Source organism: Stegodyphus dumicola, chromosome 1, assembly GCF_044657685.1.
Source record: "Stegodyphus dumicola isolate Sdum_Otavi_A_Nest chromosome 1, ASM4465768v1".
NCBI lineage: Eukaryota > Metazoa > Arthropoda > Arachnida > Araneae > Eresidae > Stegodyphus > Stegodyphus dumicola.
The window spans coordinates 139,157,190-139,175,970 of NC_140768.1; the positions used below are offsets into that span (position 1 = coordinate 139,157,190).

General features: G+C 31.1%; 1 protein-coding gene across 2 annotated transcripts in view; it reads right to left on the reverse strand.

Annotated features, from left to right (window-relative positions):
• Nucleotides 1-845: 845 nt before the first annotated feature.
• The window catches only part of LOC118201885 (uncharacterized), a 40,727-nt gene continuing 22,791 nt past the window's right edge, over nucleotides 846-18,781 (reverse strand). For both annotated transcript variants that reach the window (XM_085821377.1, XM_085821378.1), the window contains 2 exons: nucleotides 2,393-2,510; nucleotides 846-1,070 (listed from right to left, as the gene is read on the reverse strand). In XM_085821377.1, coding sequence (XP_085677503.1) covers nucleotides 999-1,070; nucleotides 2,393-2,510 — 190 coding nt within the window. In that variant the 3' untranslated portion in view covers nucleotides 846-998. The remainder of the gene's footprint in view (nucleotides 1,071-2,392; nucleotides 2,511-18,781) is intronic.

The following is an 18,781-nucleotide window of genomic DNA, read 5'->3' on the forward strand; positions in this document are numbered from 1 at the left end:
ATAATATGTTTTATGTGTTTAAATAATAGTTGGATCTATGTGTATGGCTCGTATATGTCATGGTTTGTATATGTCAGGGCATGAATATAATTTTTTTTCATACGCATTTGTTTTTCCAATATTTATCGTATTTAATAGTATGTATACGTTTAATAACAGGATATATGTAAATGATATGTAGTTGCTATGATATGTATATGTTATGTATTAAATATATGTATATGTCTGGCCAATTGTAATGTACGCTGTATAGAATATAAAACCACCACTCGCTGTTTACCCAAAAGTATAAGTGCGTACCTCTTTCAAGCACCCAAATCTATGCAAATTTACGTTTTGTGGCAGCCGCTGTGTGACCATGTATGTATACTGTTACTGTCAATAAACTCCCGATGCGGCTTTTATTGGAAGCCGGAAGGGTGTGCTGAACTGGATAATTACTGGTACCGAATGATACCCGATTTGCTTTAAAAAGCCATCCGGGTGCCCAGGCTGCATTCACCTGTTCACCTATATGTAAATATATATATATAACTAGTGTAATAATAAACAAAATTTATTAAATACCATAAGTCATTTTGCAGAGTGAAACAAAACACACACACCTTTAACAGAAAATGTATTTAAATTTCTTTCAGTTAAACTGCAAATTGCTGCAGATCAAAATATCTCCCAAAAACCTGTGAATAATCCCGTTATACCAAGAATTTTCCTTTTCTTTTACATTTTCCTCAGACTTGGTAATAATTTGTGTAGTATTTTTTTAATTTTTAAATTAAACAAGCAGAATGTTTTTGAAAGTAAGGAATTTGGAAAAGAAATCGTTATCTTTCAGGAACCATCGATTTATGAAAGTAAATTTTTATTGCTTTGAGGCTTTGTTTGTATTATTTGTAATACATCGACATATCGCTTTTACAGATATTTTAAATAGTCAATGACATATTTCAAATAATTTAACAAATAACTCGAATCTTTTCTTAGCTATCCGAATTCTGTTAGTCTTTTTTTCGAGTAATCTGATCCAAAAGCTCGTTTAGCTCTTCTTCAGTTATAGTCTCTGCATCAATCTGGAAATATAAATGCATTTGTTAGAAACTCTTTCAAATTTTAATAACAGTCAGCAAATATAAATGTATAACCTTCATAAATTTTAAAAAATTTTGAATGAAAGGACTAAACGAAATAACTTGCGTATTATATTATAGTTCTTAAGACTTTATTATTACATTTTCTTATCCCTTCTGCTTCTGCTTCTTTGTTAGTTAAAAAATATTTCAAAATGAGTGTAACGATGGAAACCGAAATAGAAACTTGAAGCTTCATACCAATGTATCTTTAATATACGCCAGCAAAACATGCTAAAAAGTTTTTAACCCTACAGAAATTATATTTTCGAAACTCTGTGTTCCTGTCTGCAAAGAGCAACCATCAAATAAGATGTAACTGAACTCGCTATAGTATTCCAAACAAATAAGATATTCCAAACAATATCAGTAAGTCTTTTATAGTCTGTATCAATCTGGAAATAAAGACAAATATAGTATTCAAACAAATATGGTATTCCAAACAAATATAGTATGTAAAACAAATATCGTATTCCAAACAAATATTGCATTCCAAACAAGTATCGTATTTCAAACAAATATTGCATTCCAAATAAGTATCGTATTTCAGAAAAATATTGCATTCTAAACAAATATCATATTCCAAATAAATATTGCATTAAAAGAGATATCGCATTGCAAACAAATATTGCATTCCAAAGAAATATTGTAGTCCAAACAAATAATGTATTCCAAACAAGTATCGTATTCCGAGCAGACCATCCTGTTCTAAAACAAATATTACATTTCAAACAAGTATCGTATTCCAAGCACATATTGTATTCCGAACAGACATCGTGTTCCAAGCAAATATTGTATTCCAAACAAATATCGTGTTGCAAACAAACTTTTTCACATCCAAGCAAGGCCACGTTGGACGTATTTCAAAGTTTGGTGTATTTCCAAGCTGGACGTATTTCAAAGTGGACGTATACTGAGGTATAATTGTACGTCTACTTTTGTTACCATTTTTCAAAACAAAATAAAAAAGTGCATATCAGGATTTAAAATCTCAAATTATAATATTAATTATTTATATGAAGAATTTAAATATTGAAACAGTTTAAAGTTTTTGGGTTTGTACCGCCTATTTTATAAAGTTTGATTAATTTAAATTGTGACTACAAACTTTTAAATTTGTCCAAGCAATATTATTGAATTAAATAGATAAAAACATAGTTAGTTTAAACACTGAAATACCTAAATGGAGCGCTGAAATTAAAAATTAATCACTTTCTAGTAGTAAACAATCAGTTTTAAAACTCTAAAGGTAAAAAAGGGCAAACCTCTTTAAATAACTTTTCCATCTTTTTTCCCTGTTCAGTTTTTGCATATTCGTCGCATAATTCTTTAACTTTTTTTACTTTATTCCGTAAATCTTCTGTTCGACTATTTCCAGGTAATCTAAAAATGATGAAAATAAATTGCAATATTTCACAATAATAAATGTATCACAAATTGTCAGAAAATAAATTTAGAATTTAAATACAGTCAAATTCATGTGATTAATTTCCTTATGTGAAAATATATCATTCTGATCTTAGGAATGGCATCATCTGGAAGTGTCTTTGGACACTTAATTCTCATTCACTTTACATATCCTACTATTTTTAAGAATTTTAATATCATCTTTTTAAAAGCTAAAGATAATATTTTTTTCTGTTGGGGATAAATATGTCACACAGCTTGCTTCGAAAGGATGGCTTTGGCTTCATTGGTTGAATTCGATACTATAAAATTACATGTCTAGTTACAATAGTCTTATAACAAGTCACAGAATTTATGAAAATCGTGTTGTTATAAGCTATGGGTTTTATTTAATTGAATGTATTGCAAGAGATATATATGCCCATTTACAAGATGTCTTAAAACAACGTCGAGAAATTTTTGAAAACAGCCTTTTCTGGATTAAAGCTTTATTTGCTTAAGATTAAAAAGCTTTGGATGTCATTTAGTTGGATGTGATTCCAGATATATACTTTCAGTTACTAGGTATCTTAAAACAAGATAAACATACAAAAGTAGTTTTGACAATGTCGGGAGAAGGCTATGTAAAAAAAGTGGCTAATATTACATAGTCTCAGTTCTGTAAATCTCCTTAAACGTCAAATCTGCTTAAAATTAATTAAAAACAAAATGTCTCAAAACCCTCTCGCTACAATATTCACTCTGATTCCTTCAATAAACATTTCCAATGAATCAGCTAATAATAAAAGCTGTGTTTCCCAAGGTTGAACTCTTAATCGATTAAATGAGCAATCTGATATGCTCCATAATTATTTGCTTTAAAAGCTTTTGAATTACAGCGGCAGTACTCTTGTAGTGAGAAAATTCGTTCTCTAATGTGTCACATGCTGATTTGGAAGGTCTTTTTTTTTTACTAATGTAAGAGTGATAAATATTTTATCAACTGGGAACTTTATTTAATATAAATCTTATAAAATTTTAGATTTATGTATTTATTTGGTTGTCGTTTACGTTTGTGAAATTTCAACAAATTCATGATTATGTGGCTCATACAGTTCGATAGTGTGTTACCTGCCGACGGATTCGTAATGAATTGAGTGCACACAGAACCGATGACAACTTGATGAAGTTCATCTTCCAAAAAACCACTTTGCAGTTCTGAAACTTTTGACGCAAAAGTATTCGTACAACATTTCTCAGTATAATAGAGCATAATCAGTAGTTATTCCTTCAAACTACTAAGAACATTAAACGCAAGGCAACACAAAAACCCTGAAATGCTTAAACTTGCACATGCTACGGAGGACGTGGGCACCCCTCCTACCAATACGGTTAATCGGTATAGCGCCACGTCCACCTTTATCTAGATAACCATACGTGGTGATTATACTAATACACTAATACATAAACATACATACAAATTTGATACTCAATACAGTGGCGTTAAAGCTAATTAATGTTAGACACTGGATAATGCATTGCCATGTTACAAGGTGTATGCAAAAGCATGGATACGGTAGCATATATACATAACGTGTGTACTCATATGTTGAGTACACTATGATCCTTTGAAGCATTATCATTAGATACACAAAACATATACGCCTCCAAAGCACAAAACATCCTCAGGATGTAATATTTAAGTCGCAATATCCAGGGACATACTTAGGATGTCCTGAGTATGTTGATTCTCAGATGTCCTGAGGACATCGTAATTTAACATCCTGAGGATGTCTTATTTAAGTCGCTATGTCTCGGGATATGAGAGGATGTCCTGAGGACTTCACCAATTTCATATCCTGAGGACATTCATACTGTATTGTCCAGGGGACTTCGGTTGTTAAACATTCTGAGGATATTTGTTCTCAAATTTACCAGTTTTAGTTTTTTGACATTGCACATCTGAAACTTGCACATTATTTAATTTTCATATGTATTTTACTAAGTTGTTTCTAAATGCTGTACACTAAAAATATTGATATGATTGATAATTTATTCTTGCTATTTTGTTATTAATTTTAACTGCTATTTTTTCTGACGTTTATAAAAGTTATTTAGTCATGAAAAGATTTTTTTTCAATGGATTAGCATTTTCTAGATTATTTGCTAAATTCCAAATAACATATACTTTTTTATAAAAAATTTATAAATTACTTACAGATTACAAACCCTACTATAAATACAGGTAAAACTGGAATTTTTTTTTAATTACGGAAACGAATTTTTTTTAATTAGGGTGTACAGACATTAGGTGTTATTTTGGAAGCAGGAAAGATGAAAAATTAGCAACTGCCTTTGCCGGGAATCGAATCACGGACTTCTGGAATACCGGCCCAGAGTGCAGAACCACTACACCACAAAGGCACACTAGGAAAGCAGGAGAAATACCCTATATTACTCCTCTTTTTAGAGAGCGACTTTTTTTTAAAGGGGGACCCAATCGCTAAATTCTGAGTGTGGATATAACTCTTCCAACACCCTTTTAGTTCGCGCGCTACTGTAGAGACATTAGAATTTTTTTGGAGTGCCGGAGAGATGAAAATTTAGCAACCGCCTTCGCCGGAATTCGAACCACGGACCTCTGAATTACCGGGCAGCGGGCAGAACACTACACCACGAAAGCACTCTAGGAAAGCGGGAGAAATACCTAATAAAGGGCAAAAAATTTTCCCATAATTACAGGACTGAAAATGTTTTTCAATCGTGCGATCTGTTATTGATATTGAATTACAGTCGTGCGATAATTTCGCAGTAAAAATAATTCTCTGATGACTATCCAAGACTCTAGAAGCTTTGGTCTTATATAGAGATGGTCTTCTTAGAGAAATAATGCTTAATATCAATATTTATTTATAATCTTAGAACTATTGGTCACTTTCAGAAGTGGTCGTTTGAGAGGCGATATTCTATATATTTATTTACTGATACTCTCAGATTCTCAGATATTTGTTTATATTCTCAGAAATATTGGGCAGAAGGTGGTCATCACATACATGCAAAATTTTACATTTCATTAAAAATGAATTCGGCATTATTTAACTATTTCCCTATTAGTTAATTAATTAGATAAAGAAAAAATTATGAAATAATACTGTTTATTACGGAATAATGTAGAAAGTTCTGCAGAACTATATTCTTTCGCGTCATTGCACATTGTATCCGGCAAACTACTAGTTCCTCGTATTCTTCCGCAAATCCGTAAACGTCTGTGTGATTTGAAACGAAATCCAAAATGGCTGCGCCATGAGGTTTACTTGTATGGATATTTTTTGTTGCATGAAAGGTAAGTTCAGTTGCAATACTTGTATGTTTACTTTTTTTGCTTTTCGAATTTATGTTATTTATGTCATTTTGACAGTTAAATGTTTCACAGCTTTATGAATTGTTTCCATTCTGTTGTGAATTACTTGTATAGTATCTCAATGGCTGGCTGTCTTTTCAAATATCTAATTTGCCTTGCTATCCAAATGTTTATGACTGAATTTTTTTAGTCTAGTTTATGCATTCATTTCAAAATAATATGTGTGATCAGATTGCTTATTATTTTATTGCAACAATAAATTTATGTTAAATAGTTTGAATAATTGTATAACAAATAAGAGTTTGGGAAGCACTACGCCCGCGATAAATACGCGCACGATAAATACGCACCGGCGCCAACGGATCTTTTGCGGAAGAAAACCCAGAGTTTGCATTGTTTTGTCCAAAATATGTATGGTTGAAACATTATCTTAATCTGCACTCATGTCCATAAATTAAGGATAATTCGGAGTCACGCGGAAATCGAACTCTAAAATAAATATATCACCTGTAAAATCACTACACACATCTTCAAGAATCATATGCAAATTTCAGGAAGTAACCAGATAACATCGATGGTACGTCATAATGATGAGAGTGTAAAAGAGTGATATATAAGGAATACTGGCAGAGAAATAAAATTGTTCGCAGACGCTTCATAAGCATTTCATTGCAATAACCGAATAGTTATGACACAAAGGACGCATTTGGATGATTTTTTAAGTGGTAGAATTATCGGCCGTCTGGAATGTGGGCGTACCCAACTGGAAGTATCAGACGAACTTGGAATTGCCCAGAGTGTCATCTCCAGGCTTTGGCAACGATTCCGAGATGATGGTAATGTGAGTAGACGTTACAGCATAGGTCGCCCCAGAGTTACAACGCCGAATGAGGACCGATATTTGGCAGTTACTGCCAAAAGAAACAGGCGGAGCACAGCCTCAGACCTGTTTCGTCAGCTCTCTTCAGCCACTGGTACGACAATTTCAAGGCAGACCGTATACAGACGCTTAGGGCAGATTGGTCTATATGCTCGTAGACCTGTCAGATGCGTTCCACTTACTGCAACGCACTGTCGCCTGCGGTTATATTGGAGTAGAGAGCATGCATTGTGGACACCGCAACAGTGGGCTTGTGTGATGTTTTCCGACGAGTCCAGGTTAAGCTTGCAGTCTGATTCTCGCCGGAATTTCGTATGGAGAGCTCCAGGTACCCGTTACCACCAAGAAAACATCATTGAACGACACCGTTACGGTGGTGCAGGAGTGCTTGTTTGGGGTGGAATTATTCTGGGTTCCAGAACTGACCTGCATGTTCAAATTGGAACCATAACAAGCCAAATCTATCGGGACGTCATTCTGGAAACATGTACGTTTGTTTCGGGGCGCCATAGGCGCACAATTTGTGTTTATGGATGACAACGCTCGTCCTCACCGTGCAAACATCGTAAGCGAATGCCTTCAATCGAAGGATACCACCCGTATGGACTGGCCAGCATTCTCACCGGACTTGAATCCAGTAGAGCATGTGTGGGATATGCTTAGCCGACGAGTTGAAGCCCCTCAACCTCCTCCTACGTGTCTACCGGAACTTCGGAGAGAATTGCTTTTTGAGTGGTGTAATATCCCCCCAAAATCAGATCGATAATTTGATACTCAGAATGCCTAGGTGTCGTACGGACTGTATTGCTTCGTCTGGGAGACATACAATGTATTAACAATCATACCAACCATGTAATATTGTTTTTTTTGTAAATAGGTTTTTTTTTTGTAATTTGCTGCAGGCAGAAAAAATCGCTATTTTTTTTAATAATATCAAACATATAGCATCTTTTTTGATATTTACCTTTTGTTTAATAAATAAGCTTTACAAATAAGTCAAATTTGTTTTGCTTCTAACTTTTCCTTTGCCTGATTTTGCATTATCCTTAATTTATTGTCACGAGTGTAGTTTGTAATTCAATTTTAAAACATGGAGAATTAGAAGTTTTAAGTTTTTTGGGGGGTACTGTTCTGTTATCGGGACCAGAATCGGAAATGTATGAACCTGTGTTTGTAAGTATGTGCATAGATGTGTATATGTAGACACACACACATACAAATATACAAGCATACATAAATACATTTCTGAACCCGGTCCTAATAACAGAACAGTACCTTTTTTCAATATTTTACAAAAGAATTAAGCATTTTTCAAACTGCATATCATTTTAAGATTCGACTTTCAGGAAGACGAAATATGGTCATTCAACCAAATGCTTATGATTGCTTTTAACATTTTCTCATAAATATTGTTTGCATTTTTATTGTATTTTAGATACTTTAGTTATGTAAAGTGAACATGAAAATATTAGGAAAGCTGAAGAATATGAATAGCTACCATAATACATGTATTTTTTCATAGAGCCCATTGTTTTAGAAACCAATGCACCATTATTATATGCTGGCTTATTTTATAGTTATATGCAATTTTATGTTCATGTTATTGTAGTATTGTCATTATAATAAAAGTATTGATAATTTTTGTTGAATCTTGCAAGTTGCCTAACATTCAGAATTATTACTACCGAATTTTACTGATAGGTTTTTTTGAGTTGACATAATCTGTCTGATAAATAAAATAAACTGGTGTTTAAGTTATATGCATTTCTCTTAATGTTTCATTGAAAGTGAGATGGAAATATAAATGCTTTTCAGAAAAGTGAATTCTTTTTGCCTGAAATAACAAACTGTACTAAATGATTAATGTTTATATCATTTCAGAAATGCTAATATTAAAGTTTCTCCCCCTTCTCTTCTTTTATTTTGAAATAATTTATAATAAAATAATATATGCATAAGTGTAATTAATCTAAAGTATCATTCAATAATATAATTTATTTTTACTGATATTTTTATATTTCTTATCTGGGTTTTCTTTTGGTGTTAGAAGGAGGAAAAGACTGTAATGTTTTAATTAAGGAAATAATTAAAATATTACAGTCTTTTAAATAACACAATTACAGTAATGTTTATTGAAGCAATCAGTACTGTGTGATCGCCAGTGATTGAATAATGTTAAAATGTATTATTCATAAGGAAATTTGCTTATCTTTGTGTTATAGTTTCCATTTTGACACAAGTTGAAATTTGAATTATTGGAAGCACTTTGAAAACCCGAATTATTTCCTGAATCATTAATCAGGCCAATATATAACATACAAATTTTTATACAAAATTATTTCTTTGAGCATATTATAAAGAACTCATTTAATTTTTTTTATTTCTACAAATTTTAGACAAAAGTAGCATGTAACAGTTAAATATTTATTGAAGCCTACTTGTTACTTGTGGTAACAAAGAAGTGTGAAAGATATTGTCACATTAGCGAACATGACGATCATTGATGCATAGTTTAGTAATTTAATAATATACTGAGAAATGCTCGGAACTTTCAGAAGTGGACATTTTGAAAATGATGGGCTTCATAAGAAATTTACATGGTTTTATTATTTATTTTTTAGTTAAGAATGGATTTTAATGTTCATATGAAAGAATTCTGTTTAATTATATGTGAAATAATTGTTAAAGTTTGGCATTTAAGAAAATGAATTAATAGTATGCAATTATCTTTTTATTATACATATATTACTATATATTTCTAATGCACTATGTAAATGTCAGTGCTAAACAATTGAGATACTATTGTCAGGGCAATTTTTTCTTATACATCAAAAATTCTGATACTTTCTGATCATCTGCCTTCACAGCTTCAACTTATGCTAAAACTGCAAGAGTATGTACACGATAATAGCAAACTATGAATATGCATACCACACACATGTATTTACATGCTTTATATTTAATCTTTATTTCTGAATAGTATTCCATTGGATGAAAAATATATGAATATTGACCCAATATATATATTTTTGTGTGTGTGCATACTAAAATTTCTTGTTTCTTATAAAGTGCTTATTTGAATTACTACTTGTGAACAGAGCAGTAGATATGAACCATAAACTAACCATTATGCCAATTTTCACAGCTTTGCAGATAGTCAGAAAGCACCAAAATTTGTAATAATGTTAAGTTTAAATGATGTTCTATACCTTTGTGTTAATTTTTCTATTCTATTAATTCTATTATTGTGTTATTAAACTTTCTGTAGGAATTTCAACTGGTTAAGATATTACCATGTGGAGAAGAATTTGGTTTTCAAGCTTGAAAAAATTGCAGCTGAAGGATTTTGTAGAAGGTCAGTCAAACTGGTTTTAGTTAATTATAATTTAATTTTGAGTGAAGAATTCTCAGATTTATTTATCATAAGTGTCTAAAGGTCTTCTAAATTAAATTTTGCTTGTTTTTGAAATTTTTCATGACATTCATTCTTTGATGATTATTATTATTTTTTTTAATTTACTAACTTATGTCCAGGCACATAATGTTGCATTTAATGCCATACCTTAAATATTGTAAAATCTTAAAATAATACATTTCACTTAAAAATGTGGTTGTGACAGTAAATTTTCTGTTACATTTAATCATATCTATAAACATTGGTATACATCATTTTTCAATAATCTGTATATTATTTTGTGCATTTCTTTTACATCCAAGATCTGGCATACGACTTGCTTTTCAAACTGATAACATGGTGTAATAATGTAATCTAATGGTTAAAGTTTACTATGGAACGGGCCAAATTTAATAAATTATTCTTTGATAGAAATTTATTCATGTGTTCAGTGTGTCTCATCTCTTTAAATTACTAAAATAAATTTTATGTACTTGCATTTAGGAATTTTGACTCTATCAGAGTAATTTTGTTTCAGTTATTATAACATGCAAGGGAAAAAATTCATTCATAGCTCCGTATTTAAAATTAGTTAATTAAAGTCCTTAATAAAGAGGGACGTTTTGTTGTTTTTAAAGTCGATAGAGTTTAATTCAAAAATATGCCAAATTAAGGGTTACTTTTTAACCCAATTTAAAATTTTCATTATTTTAACATTACCAATAATTGTTATTTGGAATGTTATTTTAACTCAGATATTGTAATAATATCAAAATTCCTTATTTTTTGATAGGTAATCCAAATGTAAAACAAGAAAAGAAAAAATTTAAATGTAGAAGTATATTTATTTCATACCTCTAACAAATAAAAACAACACAAGCACTTTTTACTGTCTATCTGCATAGTGTGGCCTGTCCTGTAAGACTGAGATTTGTATGGTCAAATCCATGTTTCAATTAAAGGAAATGCATGCACAGTCTTCTCATTTTCACTTCGATTAAGGATTCTGTATATACTAGCATAAGAAATATATTAGTTAATGCAGTGTTATATATCAATATTTATAGACAATTATTGTGGCTATGTTTATTATAATTTTATTCACTGTAATGGCTGGAGTGTCTAAACCATCATGCTGTGTAAACAAAACTCAAATCTTAATTTCTGCATACTGCTCCACTAGTGTTTAAACCACTGAAATGGTGATTATGGTAGAACATCTTTGGTAAAAATTTACTCTACTGTAACCCTTGGCGAATCGTTCCTTTTTATATATCAAGATCATCACCTGAGAGGATCGGCACCAATTTTAAGATGGCCGCTACACAAAACCAAAATAAGAAGTCAAAGACATACACAAACTCGGTGTCCATGTACACATCGACTTATTTTAACTATAAAAAAAAAAAAAAAAAAAAAGAGAGAGAACTGCACAAACTAGTCATTGGGCACTGCCGTAACTTTGTCCATGTACACATTGATCTATTTTCACTTTAAGAAAATCAGAAAGTTAAAAATATCATGTTTACCAGAAAAAATTCGCCAATGTCTTAACACACAGAGACAACCAAAAATACACAAACAGAGAGGAATAAGTTACCAAAAATACATATTTCCTAACATAAAAACATTAAACAACAAATCTTCTAACAAAAATTAACACACAGAGACGAATAAATAAATGAAACGTCATTTTTTTAACATACCTTTTTTTTTCACATGCATACGTTTAGGCTTCCCACCACCATCTCCTCCATCCTCCAGGTAAGCAATTCAATTAAATTTTTCGTCTCTTAGTCACCTCAGACATACTCAAACGATGGTACCCGCACCAAAATAATAGCATGTTCAAAATACAAGACCATACCACTTCCATGCAACCAAACACAGCAATTGAAAAGAATGGTAAGAACCAAAAACCTGGGTCCGTACAAAAGGTTTACTATTACAAAAAGTAGCCCAAAACTAAATTTATCACAACACGTTGGCAATATTTTCAGAAATAACTCCTTTTTATTGACAATAAAAAAGTTTTTTTTTCCCCCAAAGGCTACTTTCGCCAAAATTATCAACATTAGGGTTACCGAAAAACTTATTTCACGCAATGGGCTTCCACATTTCACAAACAACCATTACCACTTTGCGTTTTTTTTTTCAGACAGAAACCAAGATGTACCATACAGTAAAGATTAGCCACATCTTCATTTACTACTGTTACAACATAAAATATACTTCTTTGGTAGATTTCTGCAGTTAAATTCAAAAGTTTAAAATTGCATATCGCTTATCATGATCAGATTTTATTTTCTGCACGTAGCTAACAATTACTTATGTGTTGTCAGATAAATGTTACCAGATGCAGTTAATTATTTTTTACTTGCCAATCTCATGAGACAAGTTTTTTTTGCTCCTGCAAGACTTTACTTTGTGTTACAAAATAAATTCATTCTCACTCTTTTTGGACTTGCCTACACATTAAATTTAAAATAGTTTTATGAATAGGTAAGATGTGATTATCATAATTTTGTTTCTCTCTTTATCTTGGCAACTTTATATGTTGATTCAGTATCCAGGTTACCTACCAGTGGCTGATTGATAAAACTGCTCATATGTTCAGCTGGTGGTTTGAGTTTATTTTCTGACATAAAAAAATTTAAAAGGCATCTGCCATGTTTATTTTACTCTAATCGAAAAATCAAATAGTTGCTACTCTGTTTATACGTACTAAATGTTAAAATATTTTAAATGCTTCCTTTAATTTGCATTTTAATAGTCATTTGTTTAAATTTAATTATGAATTATATTCACATATAGTAATTGTGAGTGTTTTTTTTTTTATTTTAGGTGCTGTGAAAGGCAATGGCAGAGATCCAGTTTATCAAAAGTTCTTATATACATAAGAATACATGGATATAAGATTGTTTTTCAGGAATTCAAATAAAATGTGATAAATTGGATTAATAAAAACTATTTTGAATTTTGAAAAGTGTTTTTCGTTTGTTAATCATAATATAGTGCCATAAATTTTTGAATGTGTTTATTTTTCATCCAAATAAATAGGTTTACAAAAATTTGTCATATTAATAGATATTGCAGGATTTAGCATTATTATAAATATTTATTATAGCAGATTTAGCTGAACTACTTTTTTAGTCTCTTTGCAGATGAAGTCACAAAGGTAAGTGGTTAGATATTTTTCTGTATTCCCCATTAAGTAATTTTATCTGGTAAATTACCATTACTTATATACTAAAGGTGAAAGAATAAGCTTTCCTTGAAAATACAAAAATTTGTAGACATTTAAAAAAATTGGTATACGTAAAAAAGTTCTTAAATTGCCACATATGCGAAACTCAAAATGTTATATATGAAATAGTTCAGAAATATAAATATTTCACTATTTGAAATAGTGAAAAATTTATATAAATATAAATTTTTTACTATTTTTTAACTATAATTCACTGCATTTGTTATATATAATCACAGTTTAAGGTAGCAGTGCTTTTCTCACTGTGATTTCTCATGTATTTTGATTCATAAATCGACGTATTTTGATTTCTCTTTTGAGACCGAATAAAAAATGAACTAAACATTCTCGTTGACATTGAGAGTTGAATAAAAGCTCACCTCAAAATAAAATGAATTAATAAATGTATGGAAAATTTTACATAGCATATATTGAGCAGAAAGAGTAAACTGAATATACTTAGAATTATTAATAATTGGTAGAGTAGATTGCAGAATAAAGTGCCTTACAGTAGATCTTTTGGAGTTTTCCTATGTTGCGTAAAATGCAGATTTAAATTTTTTACATTGATTGTCATATAAATGGCAATTACTGTTTTATTTTGCTCTGAAATGAATGGTTAGTAATAAAATTCTGGATGAGATAACCTTTAACATGCGCTAGAATTTACAAAGTTTAATTTGGTCCTGATTTTAACTGGTAAATTTCCTTTTACTGAATTTTACATAAAATAATACCAATGAACCATTGCAAATTAGTTTCAGAACTTTTTTTTTTTAATCTAAAAGGGCGATTAGTCTCGAAATGTGACTTCATATCGTCAATCGTAAACTTGTTTCGCTTTTCATTCAAGTCTTGCCATTTGGCAAAATTTAACATATTTGCCTTTAAAATCTTAATCTCTTATCGATTAACAAGCCAAGCTATTTAAAAGCAATACACACAGTTCTTAACAATGTATTTTTTTACTTTTTAATCTGATTGATTTAAAATGCATTGAATTCATGATATATCTAATTGAAAACAATAAATATTTTTATATAATTACATGATATAGTTCATCACTTTTCAAATATATAGAAGATATTTAACTTTCTGGTGTCAGTATCTAATAAAATGTTTTGCTTTTTTCACTGGCCCATCTGTATTGATAATCTGTGCACTCATAAACTTTGAGCCCTTTTGAGTGACTGCTAAAATCTGAGGGCTTTAAGATTTTTTTTTTTAATTCTGTGATCAGAAAGATAGAATTTTAGAAGAGCTTCTTGAGCTACTTTTTGAATGATATGAAGAATTGTTAACATAATGTCAAATTTTTACAGCTAAATATTAAATATATAAAAAAGCCTGCAGCATTCTCATGTTATGAAAACACATTTATTTATTCTGAGGCTAGGAATTGATTTAGTTTTAAAAATACAATTTATTCCTTTTAACAATTTACCAACAGTGTCATCAAAACACTATAAATTCCTTACATGTTTTAAAGAAAGATGATTCATTTATGTAAAGATTATTAAATGGCTAATTTTATAATTGAATTTTTAATACAAATTAACTGAAATTAGAAACTGATTTTGTAAAATAATTTAATTATGAATAATTCAATTTCGGGGCTATTGGATGTTTATAAATGATCGAAAAATTTTTAAAATCTTAAAAATAAAAACAAAATTTTCAGTTTTAATAATTTGTATTAATAATTCATTTTAATTTCCTTGCTCAGTTTTAATATATTCACAAATTCAGATTTAAAAACAAAATAAGTTGTATAAATATTTTCAACATTTCTGATTTTTCCATAGTAACCATAGGAGAAGGATTTGAGACTATCTGTGTAAAATAAGTAGGTTTTAGATCATCACACCTTCACATACTTTCACTGGAGGTTTCCTCTGTATATATATTGGGATGTGACACTAAGCAGTTGAGAGTATGTATTTAAGAGGTTAAAGGGATATTGTAACTAGTATCTCAAATCCTGATAACATTCCACACGCTGTCGGTCGGACCTAGATAGGATGTCCTAAGGATATACTGGGATGTGACATTAAGCCCTCAGGAGGATCAGTTTAGGAGGAAATTGGGATATTACGGGATGTCCTGAGGATGTAGTAAGTAGGACTTTAAATCCTAATAATATCCCATACGCTGTCGATGGAACATAGATAGGATGTTTTTAGGATATAATGGGATGTGTTTAGGAGGTTTGTGGGATATCCCGGGATGTCCTGAGGATGTAGTAAGTAGGAGTTCATATTCTAATAACATCCCGCACGCTGTCGATGGGACTTAGTTAGGATGTCCTGAGGATATCCTGGGATGTGACATTAAGCACTCGGGAGGAGGTGTTTAGGAGGTTTGCGAGATATTCCGGGATGTCCTGAGGATGTGCGCATATTCCGCGAGCAACATCCTTGACATATCCCAAGGATGTTTTTGTGCTATGTGGACAATGCTAAAAAAAAAAAAAAAAAAAAAAAAAAAAAAAAAAAAAAATGGGACAGTTATACCTCTCGTTCTACTGTGCCGATTCACGAAATTCAAATTGCGCTCTTCATGTCTCGAAAGCGCGACTTAGGATATATATTAGATTTATATATATATAGCACTATTCTAACATAGGAATTTTGACACAAAATCGGACTTTTTCTGAAATAACATATCCATTTTTTTTTTTACATATTTCGATTCTACGACTCAAATTATGCCTAAATAGCAAATTTTGTAAAATTTGGTGCGAAATTTACGGAGAAATTCAACAATTTATGTTGGCGCTTTTTATTCAGTTTGCGCCAAAATTAGTTCACTTGGCGAACTTCTTAATATGTGGCAGTCTATTTTCATTTCCATTTTTATATAGTGCGTGAGGGGGATAAAACGACCCAATCGTTCCTTCTTTCAAATAATGTTCTTTATCTTATATTTTTAATTATAGTTGTTATAAACTTTAAGCAATTTTTTTCTTTTTCGAATTTATTTTAATTGTTTACGTTGCATAGTTTCTTTCGAATAACTGTTTTAAAAATTTCTATTTACTCATTCGAACTGCGTAGTTTAAATCAAAGGTGCATCGTCTATTTATTTTTTTTCAAATAGTTTTCTTTATACTATATTTTTAGACATAGTTACTATTTTAGGTAATTTTTAAATTTTTAGACTTTTGTTTTAACTGTTAGAGTTGCATTGTCTCTTCAGATAATTATTTTAAAATTTTCTATTTATTCATTCGAACTGAGCATTTTAAATATATTTATTAATATAAATTTTCCAGAATTTGATTTTATTTATTTGAATTCCGTTTCTTTCGGAAGAATTCTTTGTAACCCCGACTACGATGCATTTGAAAATTGCATATATTAAAAGAGAAATTACAGTAAAGCAAGTTAATACGCCTTTCGATGTTCCGTTCAGAAAAGAAAGATGTTTTCAATGTTCCGTTCAGAAAAGATAAATAAGAGAGATGTATAATCGACATTTTAATTTAGGATGACTTGCATACGCTGCTTTAAACAGTTTTATCATTGTGCCCATTGCTTTACACAATTTTATCCTACATTTGGTTTCTTAAAATGTTATTCATATTTTAGTCAAATATTTTATTTTTGAAATCGTAAAAATCAAATATCATAAGATTAAAAAGTTTTAAATTTAAAAAAATGTACAAATACTAAATTTTAAGCAAAAATTTATTTTTTTTTTCTATTTTTCTTTAGGCATTCTGCAATTATATTAAAAAGCATCCAACTTTTCGAAACATCTTAATATTTCTGACAATCATTTTAAATAAAGTTAGCGTAGTTACCTTCCATTTCATAAAGGCCCACAAATGGCCGAGCGGTAAAGTCGCTGAACACCGGGGTTTGAATCCCGGTACACGGGCTGGTTGCATGGGCGTTTTCGTGGATTTTCTCATGTATAACGTGTATGCCAGCTGGTTTCCCTTAGAAATTTCTTCACGAAGGCATCCTTCCTTTTAGACAGATAGCCCTGCTTTGCCGTAACTTAGTAATCCAATTCAATCCATTTCATCAGAGCTTTTATCAGTCTTTAGAAGCTAAGCATTTTGAAGGTATGAGATAAAAGGAAAGACTGGTTTCATCAAGAGGTTTTAGTTTATTTGATTATGACAAAGCACACTAGGGCTATCTGCCTAAGGGAAGGGATACCTTGGTAGAGGACTTTCTAAGAAAAACTGGCTCGTATATACACGTTACATATGGGGAAAACCACGAAAACGCCCATTCAGCCAGCCCGTTCGCGGGATTCGAACCTCCGACCGAACTATCAGTGTTCAGCGACTTTACCGCTCGGCCAGTGTTTCATCAGGAGGGAAAAAAACGTCTTTAGGTGACATCCACATACATCACTGGATAAACTCCTGAATCTTCAAATAATTCGATTCAGAAATCATGGGGTTCTCCGTTTATGATACGATATGATGTTCTATAACGTAATTTAAATTTATACAACCATATAGTCTAAAACCAGTCGCTCTTCACTTTAATCTCCAATGATATTGTTTTTGTCTTTTCTGTTAACCACAAGCTCAATTGATGGTATTTGCTGGTGTACACGTCCAAGTGTTTTCTCTTTGAACACCTAAATTCTTTGAAGTATCCTGAAAGTATCTTCAAAAGCGTCCAACTTTTTAAAACATCTTAGTATGTCTGACAGCCAAATTTCCCTACAAATTTTTGCTTACTTTTCTCCCTAATTTTCTTCTTTCCTTCTACAGTTATTTTCAGTGCTCACACAAGAAAATTAAGATTTTTTGACCGCTAGACTTCCATAAATTTTGCATTCTTGTCAATTTTTTTAAAATATCAATTACATGAATTGTGTTTCAAAGTTTAATTTACATGGTGGTTATAATTAAAGTTCCACTTTGAAATGGTCATAAAAGGAAAACTACTGAACCAAATGTTATCACACTTGGGAATCGTGTAAAGGAGGTTATGGAAATTTATTTTCCGCGGAAAAAAAAAGAGTTCAAAAACTTATCACCAGGGTAAAAATGACGCTGTATGAAATATTGTTAAATGAAATAGGACATGTAAACATCGGTTTAAAATGTGTTTAATCGTTTCCGAAACGTGTAACAAAGCATGTTCAATGTAACGTCCAGTATTTTCAGAAAGCAAATTAAATCCTGTTACTGCATTCTCAACAGCAGCTCTTAGCATATCAGGAGGAATGTTACGGACGTGTCGGTGTATCACATTTTTCATTTCTGCAAAATTGTTTAGATTATCACCATAAACAGTGCTTTTGAGATAATCTCATAGCTAACAGTCACAGAGGTTTGAGGTCTGGAGGGAAGAGGGCAAGTGTTGGCCTATAAGACGTTCATTCGTGAAATATTTCCTAAGTAACTGTGCGGTGG